Raw genomic sequence first — 20,691 nt, 5'->3', positions numbered from 1 at the left:
CAGCCCCATTTTATCCCCCACCGTAGAACCCAGATTGGAGATGTACAACAACAAATCATCGGCATACAAAGCCACCCTATGCTCCACGACCCCCCACCCCCCCATCCTCACTATCCCTTTCTACTTATCTGAGCAACTCGGTGCAATGGCCAAGGGCTCTATCGCCAGTGCAAACAGGGGGGAGGACTAGGACACCCCTGCAGCGTTCCCCTATGTAACTGAAAAGACCCCAAACCTCATTCATGAGCACATTCGCCTTCGGTTCCCTAAATAACAGCTTAATCCATGCCACAAACCTCTCAAACACCGCAAATAACTCCACTCGACACAGTCAAATGCCTTCTCCACTCCCAGCACCACCTCCAGCACCCTCCCTTCTGCTGGAGAGAGCACCACATTTAATAAATGCCGCACATTTGAAGACAACTGCCTACTCTTTACAAACCCTGTCTGATCTTCCCCAATCACCTGAGGGAGGTATTCTGCCAACCAAAGCACCAACACCTTGACAAGAATCTTGGTATCCACATTAAGCAGAGATATTGGCCGAGTTGACCCACACTCCACAGGGTCCTTATCCTTTTTTAATAACAGCGAAATGGATGCCTGTCCCATCATCTCCGGGAATGCCCCCTTAGCCACAACATCTTCAAACATGTCTATCAATGGCAGCACCAACCTATCCAAAAACCTTTTGTAAAATTCCACTGGAAACCCATCCAGCCCCAGTGCTTTGCCCATTTGCATCTTCTCTTTCGCTGCCCGAACCTCCTCAATCTCCACTGGCTCTTTCAGACCTGCCCTCTCTTATTCTAGGATACTCCAACCCCCCAAAAAAAATCCCTACTATCCGATTTGTCCCCCGAGGGCTCTGATCTATACAACGTTTCATAAAATTCCTCAAATGCCTTGGTCACATGCTCCAGTGCTACCACCAGCTCCCCTGCCCCATCCCGGACCTAAATAATCTCTTGTGCAGCTGCCAGCCGGCGGTGCTGGCCCACCAGCAAGCGACTGGCCTTCTCCTTATATCCATCACCCGCCTCAACTGCTGAACCTCCTTCCCCGTGAACAGAAGGTCAAACCGTGCCTGCAATTCCTTTCTCCTCAGCAGATGTTCCGGAGTGGGATCCTCCGCATACTTCCCATCAGCCTCCAAGATTTCCTCTACCAGCCGCTGTCGCACCGCTCTTGCCTCCCTATCCGCGTGATCCTTAAACGAGATGATCTCGCCCCTTACCACCGCCTTCAGAGTCTCCTAGAACACTGACGGCGAGACCTCCCCATTCCTATTGAATCCCACATAGTCAAAATCACCTTTCCCTTCTTAACACAAACATTTAGGTCAGTAAGCAGCCCCACATCCACACCGGCCTCTGTGCCGGCTCCTTCTCCAGGACCACGTCCACCAAATGCGGAGCATGGTCGGAAATAACAGTCGTCAAGTGTTCTGCTTTCATCACCCCTGACAACAACTTCCCCATAATAAGGAAGTCGATCCTAGAGTGCACATTATGCACTGGCAAAAAGAAGGAATACTCCCTATCCCGCGGATGCAGAAACTGCCACGTTCCATTCTCCCTATCTCCTTCATAAACGCAGCCAACACCCTCGCTCTCCGGCACTCCCTCTGTCACAAAGAACAATACAGCACAGGAACAGGCCCTTCAGCCCTCCAAGCCTGCGCCGACCAACTGCCTTCCCTTCACAAAACCTGTCTGATCCTCCCTTATCACCCGGCATACAGTCTCCTATTCACGACGCCAGCACCTTCGCCAACAACTTTGCATTGACATTAAGCAGCAATATCGGGCGGCATAACCCACATTGCTCCAGATCCTTATCTTTCTTCAAAATCGGGCCGATGGAAGCCTGCGACAATGTGGGAGGAAGCTACCCTCTATCCCTTGCCTCAGTGTACGTCCTCACAAGCAGCGGCTCCACTCCGCACCAAATGTCTTATAAAGCTCCAATGGGAACCCGTCCGTCCCCAGGGCCTAACATGCCTGCACGCACCCACACCGTCCATCACCTCCTTTAGCCCAATCAGTGCCCCCTCTCCACCTTGGGAATCCGACCGGAACCGTCCGTGACCCCCGTTCCCCCCTGGCGGGAGCTCTGACACAAAACCCTCCTGTAGAAGGCCTCATATACCCTATTCACCACCATCACCACCTTATCCTCTCATCCCTCACTGCTGCCAATCTCCCTCACCGCTGCCTGCTTCCTCAGCTGATGGGTCAGCATCCTACTCGCCTATTTCCCATACTGATACATGTGATGATCTGCCTACGTATAATATTACATGCATTCAGCAGTGCGACCTCCTACCAGAAGGTGGTGTAAGACATCAGACATGTGACATCTGGCTATCGGCAGAAGGTTGTATCTGTACACCAGGATAGACGCGCATAAAGATAGTTCCAGGAGAGTCTAGGCAACTCAATCAACAACTTGGTCTGTATAGCATTCTGATTGTTACTTTACCACGTGTATATCAATAAAACATCATTCTAGTTAAGTTATCAGCAGTTCTGTAGATTCATTGCAGAGACAAGATCACGGAACACAATACACTGGTCCTCCGCAACTGTCCTACTGTCTTCCCCATGGACAATAGCCCAAACCTCTGCCTCTCCTTCAACAACCTCCCCTGGCACAACCGAGTACCTCCGATCCACTCTCAGAATCTCCTCTACCAGCTTTTCATTCCTCTCATTCCACCCTCTCCCTATGCGCCCGGATCAAAATAAATTCGCCCTTAACTACCGCCTTAAGTGCCTCCCACAACGTGGCGGTTGTGACCACCCCTGTGTCATTTAGCTCCACATAACCCCGAATGGCAGTCCTCACACACACACCCTCATCCGCCAACAGCCCCAAATCTAACCTCCACTACGGCCATGGTGCTACCCCATGAACCACCCGCAAATCCACCCAGTGCGGCGCATGGTCGGAAACCACAATCGGCGAGTACTCCAAGTTAGCCACCCCTGCCAACAGCGTCTTATCGATCACAAAGAAATCGATCCAGGAGTACACCCAGTGCACATGTGAGAAGTACAGGAACTCCTTCACCCTCAGCCTCCCAAACTTCCATAGCTCCCCATGCGATCCAAGAACCCCCTTAACTCCCGAGCCACCGGCCAACACCCTCGACGACTTAGGACTTGACCAGTCCAACCTCGGATCTAGGACTGCATTAAAATCGCCTCCCCCCTTAACCAGCCTATACGTAGCTAGGTCCGGGATCCTCCCTAACACCCACCTCATTAAGTGCACATCGTCCAAATTCACGGCATAAACTCTCATCAGGAGTACCGGCATTCCCTCCAATTCCTACTGACCATCACATACCTACCTCAGGATCGGCCGCAATGTTTCCCACCTCAAACGCAACTCTCTTATTAACCAATACCGCCATCCCCACATCTTCATGTCTAACCCCGAATGAAACACCTGCCACACCCATCCCTTTCTAATCCTCGTGTGATTCCACAACTTCAGGTGTGTCTCCTGCAAGAACACAATGTCCGCCTTCAAACTCCTCAGATGTACCAAACACGCAACTGATTAACTGGCCCATTCAACCCTCGCACATTCCATGTGACCAGCCTGGTCGTGGCGCTCTTTATCCAGGAATCCCTGCAGCTTTACCACCATCGCCCTTGGCGGCTCCCCCACCTGCGGCTTGCTTCTCAGCGCTCTGTGCGCTTGATCCACCTCGAGGGGCCGGTCAAAGGCCCCTCCGCCATCAACTCCTCCAACATGCTTGCCACAAACTTGGCGTCCTCCGCACCTTCAATGCCTACGGGCATCCCAACGATCCTCAAATTCTGCCTCCTGGAGCAGTTCTCAAGGTCCGCCAGCTTCTTTCTCAGCGTTTCTGGCTGCTGATCACCATCCCCATCTCCGCCTCCAGCGAAGTCAGCGATCCTCATACTCCACCACCGACTCCTCCACTTTTGAATCGCCAGGTCCTGAGCCTTCTGCCTCTGCTCCACATGCTCGATCGCCACCCTAAACGGCTCCACCACCTTGGCTAAATCCCCTAAGGCCTCTTTCCTCTGCTGCTGGAATTTGTCATTTAGGGACTCCACCAGCTGCTCCATCAACCACTGGGAGGGCAGCACTGCCCCCTTGCTCTCCGCCACCTTCACCTGTGTCGCTCCATGCAAACCTTCCTTCTCTCTCTTCGCTGTGGCACTCCTCGTCTGATGAGCCATTCACTAGCCCCACCAGAGGAGTCTTGCATTCCCTGGGCACTCATGCACCTTTTGCCCTCAAACACCAAAGGCCCTGAAAAATCTACCTTGAACGGGAGTCACCAAATGTGCGACCGCTCACTCCTTGGCCGTCACCGGAGGTCCTAATGCAAGTATTATCAAGCCAGTACTTGCAGTATAAGGAGCCCAAGGTCATTTCAGGAATTATTAAATTCTAAATATTCTTAATAAGGTGCTGTCTGACACATAAGTCATTAAGAACAAAACAGAGGAGAGAATTAAATATGTTGCTTTATTAGAGGTAAATCAATACGAGATTGCCTATTAAAGCTGTAACATTTAAGAATTCGCTAGCAAATTGTATAATTTTTCTTACATAACTATTGCATACAAACCTGTTCAGTCTACAGTAGAGGAAAGCTTAATATGTTTGTCCTCATTTAAATTGCAAGCGTTAACCTATTTATTTTCAATGGCTTAATCCTTCCTTAAATTAGCAGACGTGAATATTGTAGGATGCACGATGTGAGTTCTTTAATGTCACGGAGAGTAATTTCATCACCGCAGAATTAACTGAGTTCAGCACATGTTTTTCAAGTTACTACATTTAATAAAACAATAAGGACGAGTCCAAAGATGTGCAGATTAGGTGGATTGGCCAAGCTAAAATTGCCCCATAGTGTCCAAAGATGTGCAGGTTAGTTGGATTGGCCATCTAAAATTGCCCCATAGTGTCCAAAGATGTGCGGGTTAGGTGGGGTTATGGCGATAGGTTGAGGTTCTTTCAAAGGGTTGGTGCAGACTCAATGGGCCAAATGGCCTCCACCTGCACTGTAATTCTATGGATCTATAGATGACTTGATGGGTGAATGCATCGCAAGGTGTGGTATTAATCTACACTGCCAGAAGGGTTCAATTTTAATCCTCAATCGATATTGAGTTGACTAATTTCAGTGGCGATGACAGTGGAAGTATCGCAATTGTATCTCAGTTGCAGCTAATTCATGGCAGCAGAAAATCTAGTCAAATATAGAATTTACAGTGCAGAAGGAGGCCATCCAGCCCATCAAGTCTGCACCGACCCCTGCAAAGAGCACCTTAATTAAGCCCACACCTCCACCTCACCCCCTTAACCCAGTAACCCCACCTAACCTTTTGGACACTAAGGGGCAAGTCAGGGTCTCACATTTGGCTGCGTTATATTTATTGTAACGTGTATGTGTGTGGAACATCAGTGAAAATAGGATCAAATTTAGCTGTGGCACTTTTCAGTGTCGAATAATGTACTAACATTAACCATCTAGACTCACTACTGAAGTACCATGTGGAGCCATATGTTATGAGTCAGCATCATCAGGAGAGAATGTGAGATGATTTGGAGGGGGGTGTAAAAATTACTTTTATTTATGATTGTGTAAATACTAAATCATCATGTGGGTATGGTGTGACAGCGATAATTGCTTCAAGTGATTTTTATTTACAAACGCAATGAAAAGTCATTAAAATGCACATGCTATAAACAGATACTTCATGAAATAGCACCAGGATACTGTGAATATCTAAACTCATGAAGTACATTGTGTAGATGCTTGTGAGGATTGACATGTTTTTCTTCAGACTGATTTTCTGTTCAATGAATGTGAAATGACAGCCAGTCAGCTATTGTTGAGCCCTATAGGGATCTCAGACATGTATCAGATAGAAAGTGTGTTCAATTATACTCCAATCCCAGTTTCCTGTCTCTTGTTCACAATTAACATTATTTATAAAATTGAAATACCACACTGACTTTAATTAAAGTCCATTGTTTATGGAGCTGGTTTGCACCACGGTGGTACATGTTTTTTTAAAGTAACATTTATACCAACACATCGCTTGTGACAAACCATTTAATCTACTTAGCTTTATTTTTGTTGCTGGAAACTGAATCAACAGTAACATGTTAAGACGTTATTAAGGTTGTCCCAAAAAATATAATGATGCCAAATGCAAACTAAAGGAAAATAGGAATCTAGGAACAAGAGGAGAGACCATTCAACCCCTGAAGTTTTTTCCACAATTTAGTTAGATCATAACTGATCCGTATCTCAACTTAATCTATCTTTGTTCCGCGTTCCTTAATACCTATTGATCTCAGTTTTGAAATGTTCTATTAGCCTAGGCTTCAAACCTTTGCGGGGTGTGTGTTCCAGATTTCCGCTACCTGTTCTATGAAAAAGTGGTTCCTAATAGCATCACTAAATAGCGTAGTTTCAATTTAAAGGTGATGCCCACTTATTCTGGATTCCCCCCCTCCGCCACCAACAGAGGAAATTGTTTCTGCCTATCTGAACGTGGAAATGGCAGCAAAATTCCTCCAAAGCTCAGAAGCAACATACAAGATATAAAACTGATCAATATGGTTTTTGACTTGCTACTTTAGTCCCATTAGTGTTCAGACTTTCCTTGGCTAATTTTCCCTGTTATTCAGTTGTCCTTCTCTGATCTAGAGGGCCAGTTTACCCAGCCTGACTCCAAAAGTGCAACTGCTGCTTTCCCCCAGTATTTTGAAGTGCTGTAGTATCAGGCTGAATCATTGTACAGCCCATAAAGTTGATTGGATGCAGCTTGGCTCTAATTGATGTTAAAGAGTAAAAGTGTTTTTTTCAATGCAAAGTAGAACATATTAAGTTATTCAGCCTTGAGCCTACTCTGCTGATCTGTAACTCAAACCCATTTACCTCTCTCTGCTCCACGTATTCTGATATCCTTACTTACATCTGTATAACTCCACCTTGCAAGCAGCAGTTATCCTGGCATTCACAACCACTTTAGGGGAAAAGAATGGCAGATTCCTCCTACCCTTTGTGTTTCGATTTCGCACCTGAATGACCAGGCTTTATTTTTAAGGTCAGGTCCCTTTCCTCTTGATTCCCTCGCCAGAGGAAACAGTTCATATGGATCTACCCTGTCAAATCCCTTTGATGTTTTAAACACCTCTATCAGATTATCCTCAATCTCCTACAGTCATGAGAATGCAAGCCAAGTTTATCGACCTGTGCTCAATTTACACCACTAAGTCTCGAAAGGTGAGACAGAAGATGTAACTCATCAGAATGGAAAAAGAAAACAGAAGACAGGAAAGTGGAGTGATGTTTATGAAAGAAGCTTCTAAAAGCAGACAAATTGGGAGAGCTGACTGAATCAGAAAGAAACAATAAGCAGAAGAAATAGAGGATTCCAATGGAAAGATAAAGCAGTAAAGATGTAGAAACAGTAAAGTACAAGCAAAGAAGATTATTGTTCTTCCTCTGCTATGGGTTCGTTTGAGATTCCAGCAGCAACAATTGAAAAAAAGATCTCTGGGAAGAATGTTCTTAAATAAACAAATGCTTTGGGCACTGGGTTTCCGATCATCACTTCCTTGCTGCCTCTGTTCACTGTGTACAGCACTTCCTCCGCTACTTCCACTGGGTGAACACCATAGGCCCACTTCCTGAAAAAAACTAAATAGCAAAAAAACAATGAAAGATAGAACGCAATTAACATTTCTCCCAAGCACTGCTGCCTCATGGCGCCGAGGCCCCAGGCTCGATCCCGGCTCTGGGTCACTGTCTGTGTGGAGTTCGCACATTCTACCCGTGTTTGCGTGGGTTTCGCCCCCACAACCCAAAGATGTGCAGGGTAGGTGGATTGACCATGCTAAATTGCCCCTTAATTGGAAAAATGAATTGGGTACTCTAAATTTATTTTAAAAACATTTCTCCCAAAACTTATTTCCTTGAATTTGCCCACTGCTTTTATGATTATTTTTGGATTATTGTCTTTCAACTATGGTTTCATTTGTCTGTCCTGTTTAGATTTAAAATCACAGGTCACAATTCGAAGAAAGGCATTGGATGTTCCCAGTGTTTTGGCCGATACTCTTGGTCAACAATGTTAGCTCAAAGAAACAATTAGCTGTTTTATTTTTAAATGATATGAATTAGCAATTATTGTTCACTAAGGTCTGCTGTATTATCTTACATAACAATTATGTAAATAATTGAGCAGGTCAGAGGAGGGGAATTCTGTGGCAAATAACCCACCTCCTCATTAACCAGTGTATCCACATACAAGTTACAAGTCAGGGTAGATTGGATGAATGCAGCTCCAACAATACTCAAGAAACTTTTTAAAAATAAATTTAGAGTACCCAATTCACGTTTTCCAATTAAGAGGCAATTTAGCATGGCCAATCAACCTAACCTGCACATCTTTGGGTTGTGGGGGCGAAACCCATGCAAACATGGGGAGAATGTGAAAACTCCACACGGACAGTGACCCAGAGCGGGATCAAACCTGGGACCTCGGCGCCGTGAGGTCGCAGTGCTAACTGCGCTACCATGCTGCCCTAATACTCAAGAAACTTGACACCATCAAGGACAAAATAGCCCATTTAATTGGCACCCCTCCACCAGATTAAACATTCATTTCCCTCCAGCACCAATGTACAGTGGCAGCAGTATGTCTCATCTACAAGATGCACTGCAGCAACCCACCCAGACTCCTTGGACAGGACCTTCCAAACACGCGACCTCCACCATCTAGAACAGGGGTGGACAACCTAAGCTAGTGAGTGGGTCGCGTAAATGGCCCTCTTCATCGCAGTTTGCTGCAAGATTGAAAACGGGCATGTTCGCCAACTGTGATCCTTGAATATTTATCTAAGTTGGGTCTGAGTTGATGAATCTCATGTACGTCCTAGATCTTGGTTCCTTGGCAAGAACACTGAATTGTTTGAAAATCAGTGTGAAAACTAAGATATGCTCCTTTTGTGTTGCTGAATTTGGAGATGAATCCAAGGAATTGACCTCTGCTTCGTGAAATTCCAAAAGCAAATTTCAAACTCCATTTATATCAATCATTCAGCAAAGGTAACAACTCCCATCAAAAATAAACTGGTTCCAACTACCCAAAAACTCCGATACATTGCAAGATACATATCAATTAAAGAAATGCTCACACAGACAGATTTTTTTCCAATGGCCTTGTTTAAAGCAATGAATAAAAATGCTGATACTTACATTTCCAAATGGACGCCTCCCAATTCCCAGCCTCTGGCATTTGGTGATAAGAGCGAATGAAAGTTGGGGTCACGGTGCTCACAGTGATCCCAAATTCTGCAACTTCAGCCCTCAGGCAGTCGAAAAAGGCTTGTACTGCATGTTTAGAAGCAGCGTCTACACAGGGGAACATGCACAACATATTTTACGTGCAAGTGAAACATCCTGCCATGAATGTGAACAACTGGACTTTATCAGCGAGTTGCTCTTATCAAAGTAACAGATTGTTTATTTCCCCACTGAGTTGTTATGTCTTGGAATGCACGGCTGAAAAAGCAGTGGCATGAGTTTCAAAAATAAGTTTCAAAGGGGGATTGGATATATACTTGAAAAGGAAATATTTGCAGAGCTATGGAGTAAGAGAGAAGGGAGTGTGACTAAGAAGATAGCTGTTTCAACAGCACGACAGATTGAAGGCCCGCTCTGGGCTGTACAATTCTATGATATCATGAGTGGGAAATTAACACGATGCTATTTTGAGCATCCAGTTCAACATCAAGCACTCTTGGGTAATGTTATAGCCTGCCTGCTTACCATTGGCTGGGGACTAATGACAATCCCACAATCCTGTGGGAGTATGAGCTTCCCCAATGAGGGGGGCGGAGAAACCATTAGTAAACTCCTAGTATAAATAAAGCTGGCCAGTTTAGGAACGAGGAGGAAGGAGTGTGCAGCAAGGGAAGTTGCTGCTGCTGTTAGATATATATGTTATTGTAAATAAATGTTATTACTTTGTATCCTTAAAATCGTGCTGGATTCTTCATGGCCCTCACAAAACTGGCGACGAGGGTTAAAGTGAATAGCTGTCTACACTGCTGAAGCCACCTCCCTGGATTTTTGTTGGATACAGGTTGGAAGTTGTTTTCTATTATACCATGCCTCTGTACGGACGTTTGGATGTTTTTGATGCTGCGCTGGAAAGCTGGAACCAGTACGCACAACGGATGCGTTACTATTTCCGGGCAAACAATATCACCGAAAACGAGCGCCAGGTGGTCATATTGCTCACCGCCTGCGGCCCACATACGTTTGGGGTGATTAGGAGCCTTACGTGCCCAGCTGCGCCGGACATCAAAACGTTTGATGAACTTGTGAATATAGTGGGGCAACATTTTAACCCAACCCCGTCCACGATAGTCCAGCGTTACCGGTTTAATACCGCTGAGAGGACCCCTGGAGAATACCTTGCCGATTTTCTATCCAGGCTACGCAGGATTGCAGAGTACTGTGACTATGGTGAGACCTTGTCAGAAATGTTACGCGACCGTTTGGTTTGCGGTATTAACAATGCGGCCACCCAGAGAAAGTTGTTAGCTGAGCCAACATTGACTTTTCAACAGGCAATTCAAATAGTATTGTCCCGAGAGAGCGCAGAACGAGGCGTGCAGGAGCTACAGGGAATGGAAGTGCATGCCTTGGGGCGCAACCCCTTCCGTCCGAAAACGTCCCCCCGCACTCCTGCGGTACCTTGGGCGAGGCGACGTCCGGACCGACGCCAGTGGCCGTCGGACATTCCTCCCCGAAGGGAGCCTTCTCCAGAACCAATGGCTCCTCATGAGCCATGTCTGTGTCAAAGTTGTGGGCGCCGACCCCGTCGCGGACGCCGGTCCTGGGAGCGCCAGAGGCGCCGTCATTCCGACCGAAACTGGGACCATCCCAGGGGCCGTAACTGGGACCAGCCCAGGGGCCGTACCTTCCATGTGGATGAACCTGCGGCGACTACTCCTGAGGACGTAGAGACGGAGGACGACTGCCTGCAGCTGCATTGTGTTTCAGCTCCCCGTGTGGCCCCCATTAAGGTGACAGTACGGGTCAATGGTCACCCGCTTGAGATGGAGTTGGACACTGGCGCAGCGGTCTCCATGATCGCCCAGAGGACATTTGGCCACATCAAGCAGGTTATACAGACCCTTACATTAACCGACTCACAGGCCAGGTTGACCACCTACACGGGAGAACCACTGGACATTGCAGGAACTACAATGACTCCTGTTGTTTATGGACGCCAGGAGGGGCGTTTCCCACTTATCGTGGTGCGCGGCCATGGGCCCAGCCTGTTGGGTCGGGACTGGTTGCGCCATTTGCGGTTGCAATGGCAGCACATCCTCCAAACATTTTCTGAACGGTTGACTGAGGTGCTAGGACGATACCCAGGTGTATTCCAGCCTGGTTTGGGGAAAATAAAAGGGGCCGTAGCCCGTATCCAAGTCGAACCAGGAGCCACGCCGCGCTATTTCCGGGCGCGCCCGGTGCCTTACGCCTTGCTCGAGAAGGTAGAAGGGGAGCTCACTCGTTTGGGTATTATCAGGCCCGTCCGTTTTGCTGACTGGGCAGCACCAATTGTACCTGTAATGAAGCCAGATGCCACAGTTCGCTTGTGTGGCGACTATAAACTTACAGTGAATACGGCTTCCCGACTTGACCGATATCCAATGCCTCGCATAGAGGATCCCTACGCGAAGCTTGCAGGCGGACTCTCCTTCACAAAATTGGATATGAGTCACGCTTACCTACAGTTGGAGCTGGACCTTGCCTCCCGACCATATGTAACGATTAATACACACCGGGGCCTGTATGAATATACACGGTTGCCCTTTGGAGTATCCTCTGCCTGCGCAATTTTTCAACGTGTTATGGAGGGCATTTTGAGAGGTTTACCACGTGTTGCTGTCTACTTAGATGACGTTTTGATTACAGGGACGTCGGAGCAGGAACATTTGGAAAATCTGGAGGCTGTCCTTAGACGCTTTTCGGAGGCTGGAGTCCGTTTACGTCGCACAAAGTGAGTATTTCAGGCAAAGGAAGTAGTCTACCTAGGTTATCGGGTGGACCGCGAAGGTTTGCACCCCGTCGCAGAGAAGGTGCGTGCGATTCAACTGGCCCCCGCCCCAACTGACACTTCGCATCTTCGTTCTTTTCTCGGTCTCGTAAACCATTACAGGAAATTCCTCCCCAATCTGGCAACTACGCTGGCCCCGTTGCACCTTCTGCTAAAGAAAAATCAAACCTGGGTTTGGGGTCAGCCGCAAGAAACCGCTTTCCGGGAGGTAAAGCACCAATTGGCGTCGTCTGGGTTACTAACCCACTATGATCCTGGAAAGCCTTTGCTCGTCACATGTGATGCATCCCCGTATGGTATTGGGGCCATCCTGTCCCACAAGATGGAGAACGGGGCCGAGCGACTGATAGCTTTCGCCTCCCGCACATTGACTGCAGAGGAGAAAAAGTACGTGCAGATCGAGAAGGAGGGCCTGGCAGTGGTTTTTGCGGTGAAACGCTTCCACCAGTACGTGTATGACCGCCATTTCACTATCGTGACTGATCATAAGCCTCTGCTGGGACTTTTCAGAGAGGATAAGCCAATACCGCCCATTGCTTCCGCACGGATCCAGCGCTGGGCTTTGTTGCTTGCAGCATACGAGTATTCTCTGGAGCACACACCAGGGACGCAGATAGCAAATGCCGACGCACTGAGCCGATTGCCTTTATCGACCGGCCCCATGTCGACCCCCACGACAGGTGAGGTGGTTGCAACCCTAAATTTTATGGACACCTTGCCTGTCACGGCATCACAGATCCGTGAGTGGACCCAGACGGAGCCAGTCCTGTCAAAGGTTCGGCACATAGTCCTGTATGGTGGGCAGCATAGACAACTCCCAGGCGAGTTGCGGGCATTTTCCTCCAAGCTGTCAGAATTCAGCGTGGAAGACGGCATCCTCTTGTGGGGACGCGTGTGATTGTCCCGGAAAAAGGCCAGGAGCTGATACTAACAGACTTGCACAATGGGCATCCAGGTGTGACCAAAATGAAAATGTTGGCCCGGAGTTATGTCTGGTGGCCAGGCCTCAACACCGACATTGAGAAGGTGGCCCAAAACTGCTCCATTTGCCAGGAGCATCAGAAGCTTCCGCCGGCCGCTCCCCTACATCACTGGGAATGGCCAGGGTGGCCTTGGGAACGCTTGCATGCAGATTTCGCAGGCCCTTTTCAAGGATCCATGTTCCTTCTATTAATAGACGCCCAGTCTAAATGGCTAGAGGTGCATAAGATGCAGGGGACAATGTCCTGCGCAACAATTGAAAAGATGCGTTTGTCCTTTAGCACGCATGGCCTCCCCGAGGTGCTGGTCACGGATAACGGCACTCCATTCACGAGTGAGGAGTTTGCGAGGTTCATGAAGGTGAATGGCATACGCCATATCCGCCCTGCCCCTTACCACCCGGCTTCAAATGGGTTGGCAGAGCGCGCAGTGCAGACATTCAAAAGAGGACTCAAGAAGCAGTCTTCCGGATCAATGGACACGAGACTGGCTCGCTTTTTGTTTACGTATAGGACCACCCCCCATGCGGTGACTGGGGTAGCTCCCGCAGAACTCCTAATGGGCCGGAGACTTCGCACCCGCCTTAGTATGGTTTTCCCGGACAATGGGAAAGCATTAGTGTGATACCATGTAATGCTGAAACGGTTACTCTACTCAGATGAGGTTGTTTAATTAATTTACTAGTCTGATCTGTGCAAAGTAAACAAGGGGGTTTTGGTGCCTGGTCAGCAAATTTTTTTTATTCATTCAAGGGATGTGGGCGTCGCTGTGACCAGCATTTAATGCCCATCCCTGAGGGCATGGTAAGAGTCAACCACATTGCTGTGAATCTGGAGTCACATGTAGGCTAGACCAGGTAAGGACGACAGATTGCCTTCCCTAAAGGGCATTAGTGAACCAGATGGGTGTTTACAACAATCGACAATGGTCACCTGTAAACTTTTAATTCTAAATGTTTACTGAATTCAAATTTCACCATCTGCCATGGCAGGATTCAAACCCAGGTCCCCAGAACATGGTTCTGGGTCATTGGATTAGTAGTCCATCGACAATACCACTACTCCATTGCCTCCCCTACATTGGAAGGTGTTTCAGGTTGTAAATTAGAAGCATGGGTCAGAAACACGCACCATTCTAAGACTGTTTCACACGTGTAATGAAGTGCGACATCTGTAAGCACTGATATACCCTCTGTTAGTATATTTTTGTCATATCAATCACAGTATGTGTAAAACTTACATGCTGCGCGAAATGGGAGTCCTAATTTCCCCTGGATGCTGTTGACTAACACAATCTGGCCATTATGTCTGGAGATCATCGATGGAAGAAGTTCTGTGAAGGGGAAGAAAATTTTGATTTGCCAACTGCAAAAACCTGCATTGCAATTATTGCAAGCTCATGCATTTCCCTATGACATTGTGCACTGATAAATGTTTAAACATTGAACTAAATAATTTCAAATCACTGATTGACTTCCTGTGAGTGCAGCTCCTCTCCAGGATTGCAGGAGCATTAAATTACCCCACTTACCATCTCATGGAGTAAACTACCATCGTATTCTAACCTTGTAGGCTATAGTACACCCCTGCTGTTAATTTTGCCATTTTCACCTGAAAGATGTCAACTAGAGTAACTCATTCAGTGATTTTCCATTTCAATTGGATTAACTTCGAGAACCTGAAATTCAGATTTCAAGCATCTGCAATATTTTAATACATGAACATCAGAAATAGGAACAAGAGAAGGCCATACAGCAATTTGAGCCTGCTCAATCATTTATTAATGATGTGGAGATGCTGGCGTTGGACTGGGGTGAGCACAGTAAGAAGTCTTACAATACCAGGTTAAAGACCAACAAGTTTGTTTCGAATCATTCATCTGAGGAAGGAACAGTGCTCCGAAAGCTTGTGATTCGAAACAAATATGTTGGACTTTAACCTGGTGTTGTAAGACCCATTTATTAAGGTCCTGGCTGTTTTCTACCTCATTTTCATGTGAGAGTACCTTTAAGAAATGGGTGTTTAAGAAATGTACCTTTAAGAAATGGGTGTTTATCAGTGATGCCAGAGTGGGGGGTGGAGCTGGGCTGTCTGTCAACTTTTTGCTTTCGTTTTAGGCATCTTGCTGCAGGGTGTGTTTTAGTTTCGTTTTCAGAGCTGGATAGCTGCAGTCACAACCAGAAGGAGTGTGCGTCTGCCTCTCTGTAATCTAAAAACTGTAAATCGATCCTTTGGTGATTGAAAACTAATAACTGCCCTCAGTAGTGACTTTAACCTGATGTGCTTCTGTTTAAAGGTTTTTTTTCAAGTCTTATGGATGTTAAAAGGACAGCTTAAGGATTACTTAGTGTTGTATTCTTTGCGGCTCAATTGTCAGTGCAAACAACAAGGGGGATAAGGTGCACCCCTGCCTCGTCCCCGGTACAGCCAAAAGTACTCAGACATTCGCTGGTTCGTAGCCACACTCGCCACCGGGGCTCTATATAGCAGCCTGACCCAACCGATGAACCCCTCCCCAAACCCAAACCTCCGCAACACTTCCCAAAGATACTCACACTCCACCCAATCAAAAGCCTTCTCCGCGTCCATAACTGCCACTACCTCCACTTCCCCCTCCACCGAAGGCATCATAATCACATTGAGGAGCCTCCGCACATTTGTATTTAGCTGCCTACCCTTCACAAATCCCGTCTGGTCCTCATGAATCACCCCCAGGACACAGTCCTCAATTCTCGTAGCCAGCACCTTCGCCAGCAACTTAGCGTCAACATTTAGGAGCGAGATCGGTCTATACGACCCACATTGCAATGGATCCTTGGTCCCGCTTCAAGATCAAAGAAATCAGCGCCCTGGATATTGTCGGGGGCAAGGTCCCCCCTCCCTCGCGTTATTAAAAGTCTCACTCGCAAAGGGCCCAGCAGGTCCACGTATTTCCTGTAAAATTCAACCGGGAACCCATCCGGCCCCGGGGCCTTCCCCGCCTGCATGCACCCCAATCCTTTAACCAGCTCCTCCAGCCCAATCTGTGCCCCAAAACCAGCCACCTCATCCTCCTCCACCCTCGGGAACCTCAGCTGATCCAGGAATCGTTGCATCCTCTCCTCCCTTGCTGGGGGCTCAGACCTGTTCAGATCCCCATAGAAGTCCCTAAATACCTCGTTTATTCTCACCGCACGCCGCACCGTATTCCCCCCTCTATCCTCAACTCCACCAATCTCCCTCGCTGACTTCCTCTTACGAAGCTGATGTGCCAGCATCCGACTCGCCTTCTCCCCATACTCATACGCCACCCACTGCGCTTTCCTCCACTGTGCCTCTGCTTTCCCCGTGGTCAGCAGGTCGAATTCCGCCTGGAGGTTCCGTCGCTCCCTAAATAGCCCCTCCTCGGGGGCCTCTGCATACCTCCTGTCCACCCATAAAATCTCCCCCACCAACCTCTCCCTCTCCTTCCCCTTTCTCTTCTCCCTGTGGGCCCTAATGGAGACCCCTGACCACCGCCTTCAACGCCTCCCAGACTACCCCCACCTGCACCTCCCCGTTGTCATTGGCCTCCAAGTATCTTTCAATACACCCCGCACCCGCCCGCACACCCCCTCATCTGCCAACAGTCCCATATCGAGGCGCCACAGTGGGTGCTGGTCCCTCTCCTCCCCCAACTCCAGCTCCACCCAATGCGGGGAGTGGTCCGAGATGGCTACGGCCGAATATTCCGTTCCCTCCACTTTCGGGATTAGCGCCCTACTCAAAATGAAAAAGTCTATCCGGGAGTAGGCTCTATGGACGTGGGAATAGAAGGAAAATTCCCTGGCCAGCGGCCTGGCAAACCTCCATGGATCCACTCCCTCCATCTGGTCCATAAACCCCCTGAGCACCTTGGCCGCAGCCGGCCTCTTACCTGTCCTGGACCTAGAACGGTCCAGTGCTGGGTCCAGCACCGTGTTGAAGTTCCCCCCCCCCCCCCCATTATCAAGCTTCCTACCTCCAGATCCGGAATCCGACCCAGCATGCGTTTCATAAATCCAGCATCATCACAATTCGGGGCATATACGTTCACCAGTACCACCCGCACCCCCTGCAACCTACCACTCACCATCACATATCGACCTCCATTATCCACTACAATATTCAGTGCCTCGAACGACACCCGCTTCCCCACCAGTATTGCAACCTCTCTGCTCTCCGCATCCAGCCCTGAATGAAAGACCTGCCCAACCCATCCCTTTCTCAGCCTAATCTGATCTGCCACCTTCAGATGTGTCTCCTGGAGCATAACCACGTCTGCCTTCAGTCCCTTTAAGTGCGCGAACACCCGGGCCCTCTTGACCGGCCCGTTCAGGCCCCTCACATTCCAAGTTGTCAGCCGGATCGGAGGGCTACTGCCCCCCCCCCCCCCCCGCCGACTAGCCATCTCCTTTTCAAAGCCAGCCAAGTGCCCGCGCTTCCCACACCCTCCAGTCCCCCAGGCGGCGGACTCCCGCCCCGACTACCTCTCCTACTTCCAGCTCCCCTTTGGCCAATGCAGCAGCAACCCAGTTCCCCCCTCCCCCCCCACTAGATCCTCATCTAGCCAATTTGCTCCCCCCATGACACTCACGTAAGTCAGCTGACTCCTGCTGACCACGGCCTCTCCCGCCATTCCATCGACCCCCCAGTGTGAGAATCCCCCACGCCTTGGCAGTCAGTGTGCGCTCCTCTCCAGCACCGCCCCTCCCCCCGCTGGCCCCGTCCCCATCTTTCCCTAACGCGGGAAAAAAGCCCGTGCTTTCCTGAGCCGGTCCCGCCCCCTCTGGCGCAACTTCTTTTTGCGGCCTTACCCCAACTCCCCATCCCCGGGCCTCCACCCCCTCTTCCTCCGCGGGGCCCTGCCCCTCCAACACCGACGCCCATACTCTCCCACAGCCCCCACATCAAATCCATTCACCCATCCCCACCCAGCACCAAAACAAAAAGAACATTCCCCAAATGCAGTAAACACAGTAAACAACCCCCCACGACAAACCCTCAGTTTGAGTCCAATTTTTCAGTCTGGATAAAGTTCCATGCCTCATCAGGCATTTCAAAATAGTGGTGCCGATTTTGGAATGTGACCCACAATCGCGCTGGCTGCAGCATCCCGAACTTCACCCCCTTCCGATGGAGCACTGCCTTAGCCCGATTAAAACCAGCCCTCTTCTTAGCCACCTCCGCACTCCAGTCCTGGTAAATTCAGATCTCCGTGTTCTCCCACCTGCTGCTCCGCTCTTTTTTGGCCCATCTCAGGACACACTCTCTGTCCATAAAGCGGTGAAATCTCACCACCACAGCCCTTGGCGGCTCATTGGCTTTGGGTCTCCTTGCCAGGACCCGATGAGCCCCATCCAGCTCAGGGGGCCTCGGGAAAGCTCCCGCGCCCATCAGCGAATTGAGCATCGTGCTCATATATGCCCCAGCATCGGGCCCCTCCACTCCGTCAGAGAGACCCAGAATCCGAAGATTCTTCCTCTTCAACCTAGTCTCCAGGTCCTACGCAATCAATTAGGACCCTTGTAAAAGGTTCCTCAAATGCTGGAATGGGTTTTAAGGGCGCTGGTTTTATCACTGCTTGAGGTTTCCCTGTCACTTGACATGTGTGACATGATTGACACCTCTTGTGCAGCGCCTCATGTGCCTCCACCTTCATCTCCAGGCCCAAGATCTCGTCCTTGTTCTCCGAGGCTTTTTGCTGCACCTCCCGGATCGCCGCCCCTTGGGCCTTCTGGGTCTCCACAAGCTTCTCAATTGCCACCTTCATTGGCGCCAGCATTTCTGTCCTCAGCTCCTCAAAGCAGCGTTTAAGAAACTCCTGCTGCTCCTGCGACTCTGCGCCCACACTGCTTGGTCTCCACCCGCCACCATCTTGCTTTTCCTCCCTCGCACTTTCCGCTGCACCAGGATCACTTTTTTAACCGCACCACTCCTGGTCCAATCCATATAATGTCGGGGGGACCTTGCTGTCACCTTCCCACACTGGAAGCCATCGAACAATTGCCGTTGGGGCCCCTCTGAAGAGCCCAGAAGTCCGTTCCTGGCGGGAGCTGCCGAACGTGCGACCAACCTAGGCATAGCCGCAACCGGAAGTCATCCAAAAACCTTTTATTGACCTGGACTACATAAAGATGTAGTTAAATTTTGTCAATCATGTCACACATGTCAAGTGATAGGGAAACCTCAAGCAGTGATAAAACCAGCGCCCTTAAAACCCATTCCAGCATTTGAGGAACCTTTTACAAGGGTCCTAATTGATTGCGTAGGACCGCTTCCTAAAACAAAAAGTGGGAATCAGTATCTTTTGACTATAATGGATGTGTCTACTAGGTTTCCAGAGGCCATTCCAGTACGTAATATTACAGCTAAAAAAGATCGTGGAGGAGTTACTTAAATTCTTTACTAGATATGGACTACCCACAGAAATTCAATCGGATCAAGGATCAAATTTTATCTCAAGGTTATTCAAAGAAGTTATGGATAGCTTAGGAATAAAACAATTTAAATCAACTGCGTACCATCCAGAATCGCAGGGAGCATTAGAAAGGTGGCATTAGACATTAAAGACAATGTTGAGGGCTTATTGTCACAATTATCCAGAGGATTGCAATTAGGGATGCACCTAATGAGTCAACCAAATTTAGTCCTTTTGAACTAATTTTTGGTCATGAGGTAAGAGGACCACTTAAATTGATAAAGGAAAAATTGGTGAGTGAGAAATTGGAAATTACATTATTGGATTACATGTCAAATTTTAGGGAATGATTAAATAGAGCAGATGGATTGGCGAGACAACATTTAAAAGTTGCACAAAATGTGATGAAATGGGTAGCGGACAAGAAATCCAAAGTTCGTAGTTGGAGATGAAGTTGCCATTGGAGATGAAGTTTTAGTGTTGTTACCTTTAAAAGCAAGGTTTTGTGGACCTTATCAAATTGAAAGGAAATTAAGTGAGGTGAATTATAAACACCAGATAGAAGGAAGACTTACCGAGTGTGCCATGTGAATATGCTCAAAAGGTACTTTGAGAGGGAAGGAGAAAAAAAGGAGGAGGTTTTAATTATTCTAACTCAAAGTGACAAACAAAATCCAAATGACTGTTAATTTGACATACCTCAAATTAAATTGGAAAATGAGTGTGTTCTTAAAAATTGGAATAAATTGTTGAGTTATCTTCCAGAGGAAAAACGAACTAACCTGAAAGAGTTATTGATATCACATGGGCAAGTTTGTGGAGATAAATTGGGAAGTACTAAAATGGCTACACATGATGTAGATGTGGGAAATACTGTTCCGATCAAACAACATCCATATAGACTTAACACTTTAAAATTGGCACAGGTTAACAAAGAGATTGAGAGTATGCTTAAAAATGGCGTAATTGAAGTGGGTTGCAGCCAATGGAGCTCACCCATAGTGATGGTACTTAAACCAGACAGTACCCAACGGTTGTGTGTGGACTATAGAAAGGTTAATGCAGTTACAAGAACGGACTCTTATCCTATCCCATGTTTGGAGGATTGCATTGATGAAGTGGGACCATCAGCTTTTATTTCCAA

General features: G+C 48.2%; 1 protein-coding gene across 2 annotated transcripts in view; it reads right to left on the bottom strand.

Annotated features, from left to right (window-relative positions):
• Positions 1-4,499: 4,499 nt before the first annotated feature.
• Positions 4,500-20,691, bottom strand: part of dhrs7cb (dehydrogenase/reductase (SDR family) member 7Cb) — an 81,262-nt gene continuing 65,070 nt past the window's right edge. For both annotated transcript variants that reach the window (XM_072483077.1, XM_072483076.1), the window contains exons 5-7: positions 14,370-14,462; positions 9,272-9,427; positions 4,500-7,711 (exon numbers count right to left, since the gene is read on the bottom strand). In XM_072483077.1, coding sequence (XP_072339178.1) covers positions 7,503-7,711; positions 9,272-9,427; positions 14,370-14,462 — 458 coding nt within the window. In that variant the 3' untranslated portion in view covers positions 4,500-7,502. The remainder of the gene's footprint in view (positions 7,712-9,271; positions 9,428-14,369; positions 14,463-20,691) is intronic.

This window comes from Scyliorhinus torazame, chromosome 18 (assembly GCF_047496885.1).
Source record: "Scyliorhinus torazame isolate Kashiwa2021f chromosome 18, sScyTor2.1, whole genome shotgun sequence".
In the NCBI taxonomy this organism is placed as follows: domain Eukaryota; kingdom Metazoa; phylum Chordata; class Chondrichthyes; order Carcharhiniformes; family Scyliorhinidae; genus Scyliorhinus; species Scyliorhinus torazame.
The sequence above is the reverse complement of the archived record's forward strand: the minus strand, read 5'-3'. Positions and strand labels throughout refer to the sequence as shown.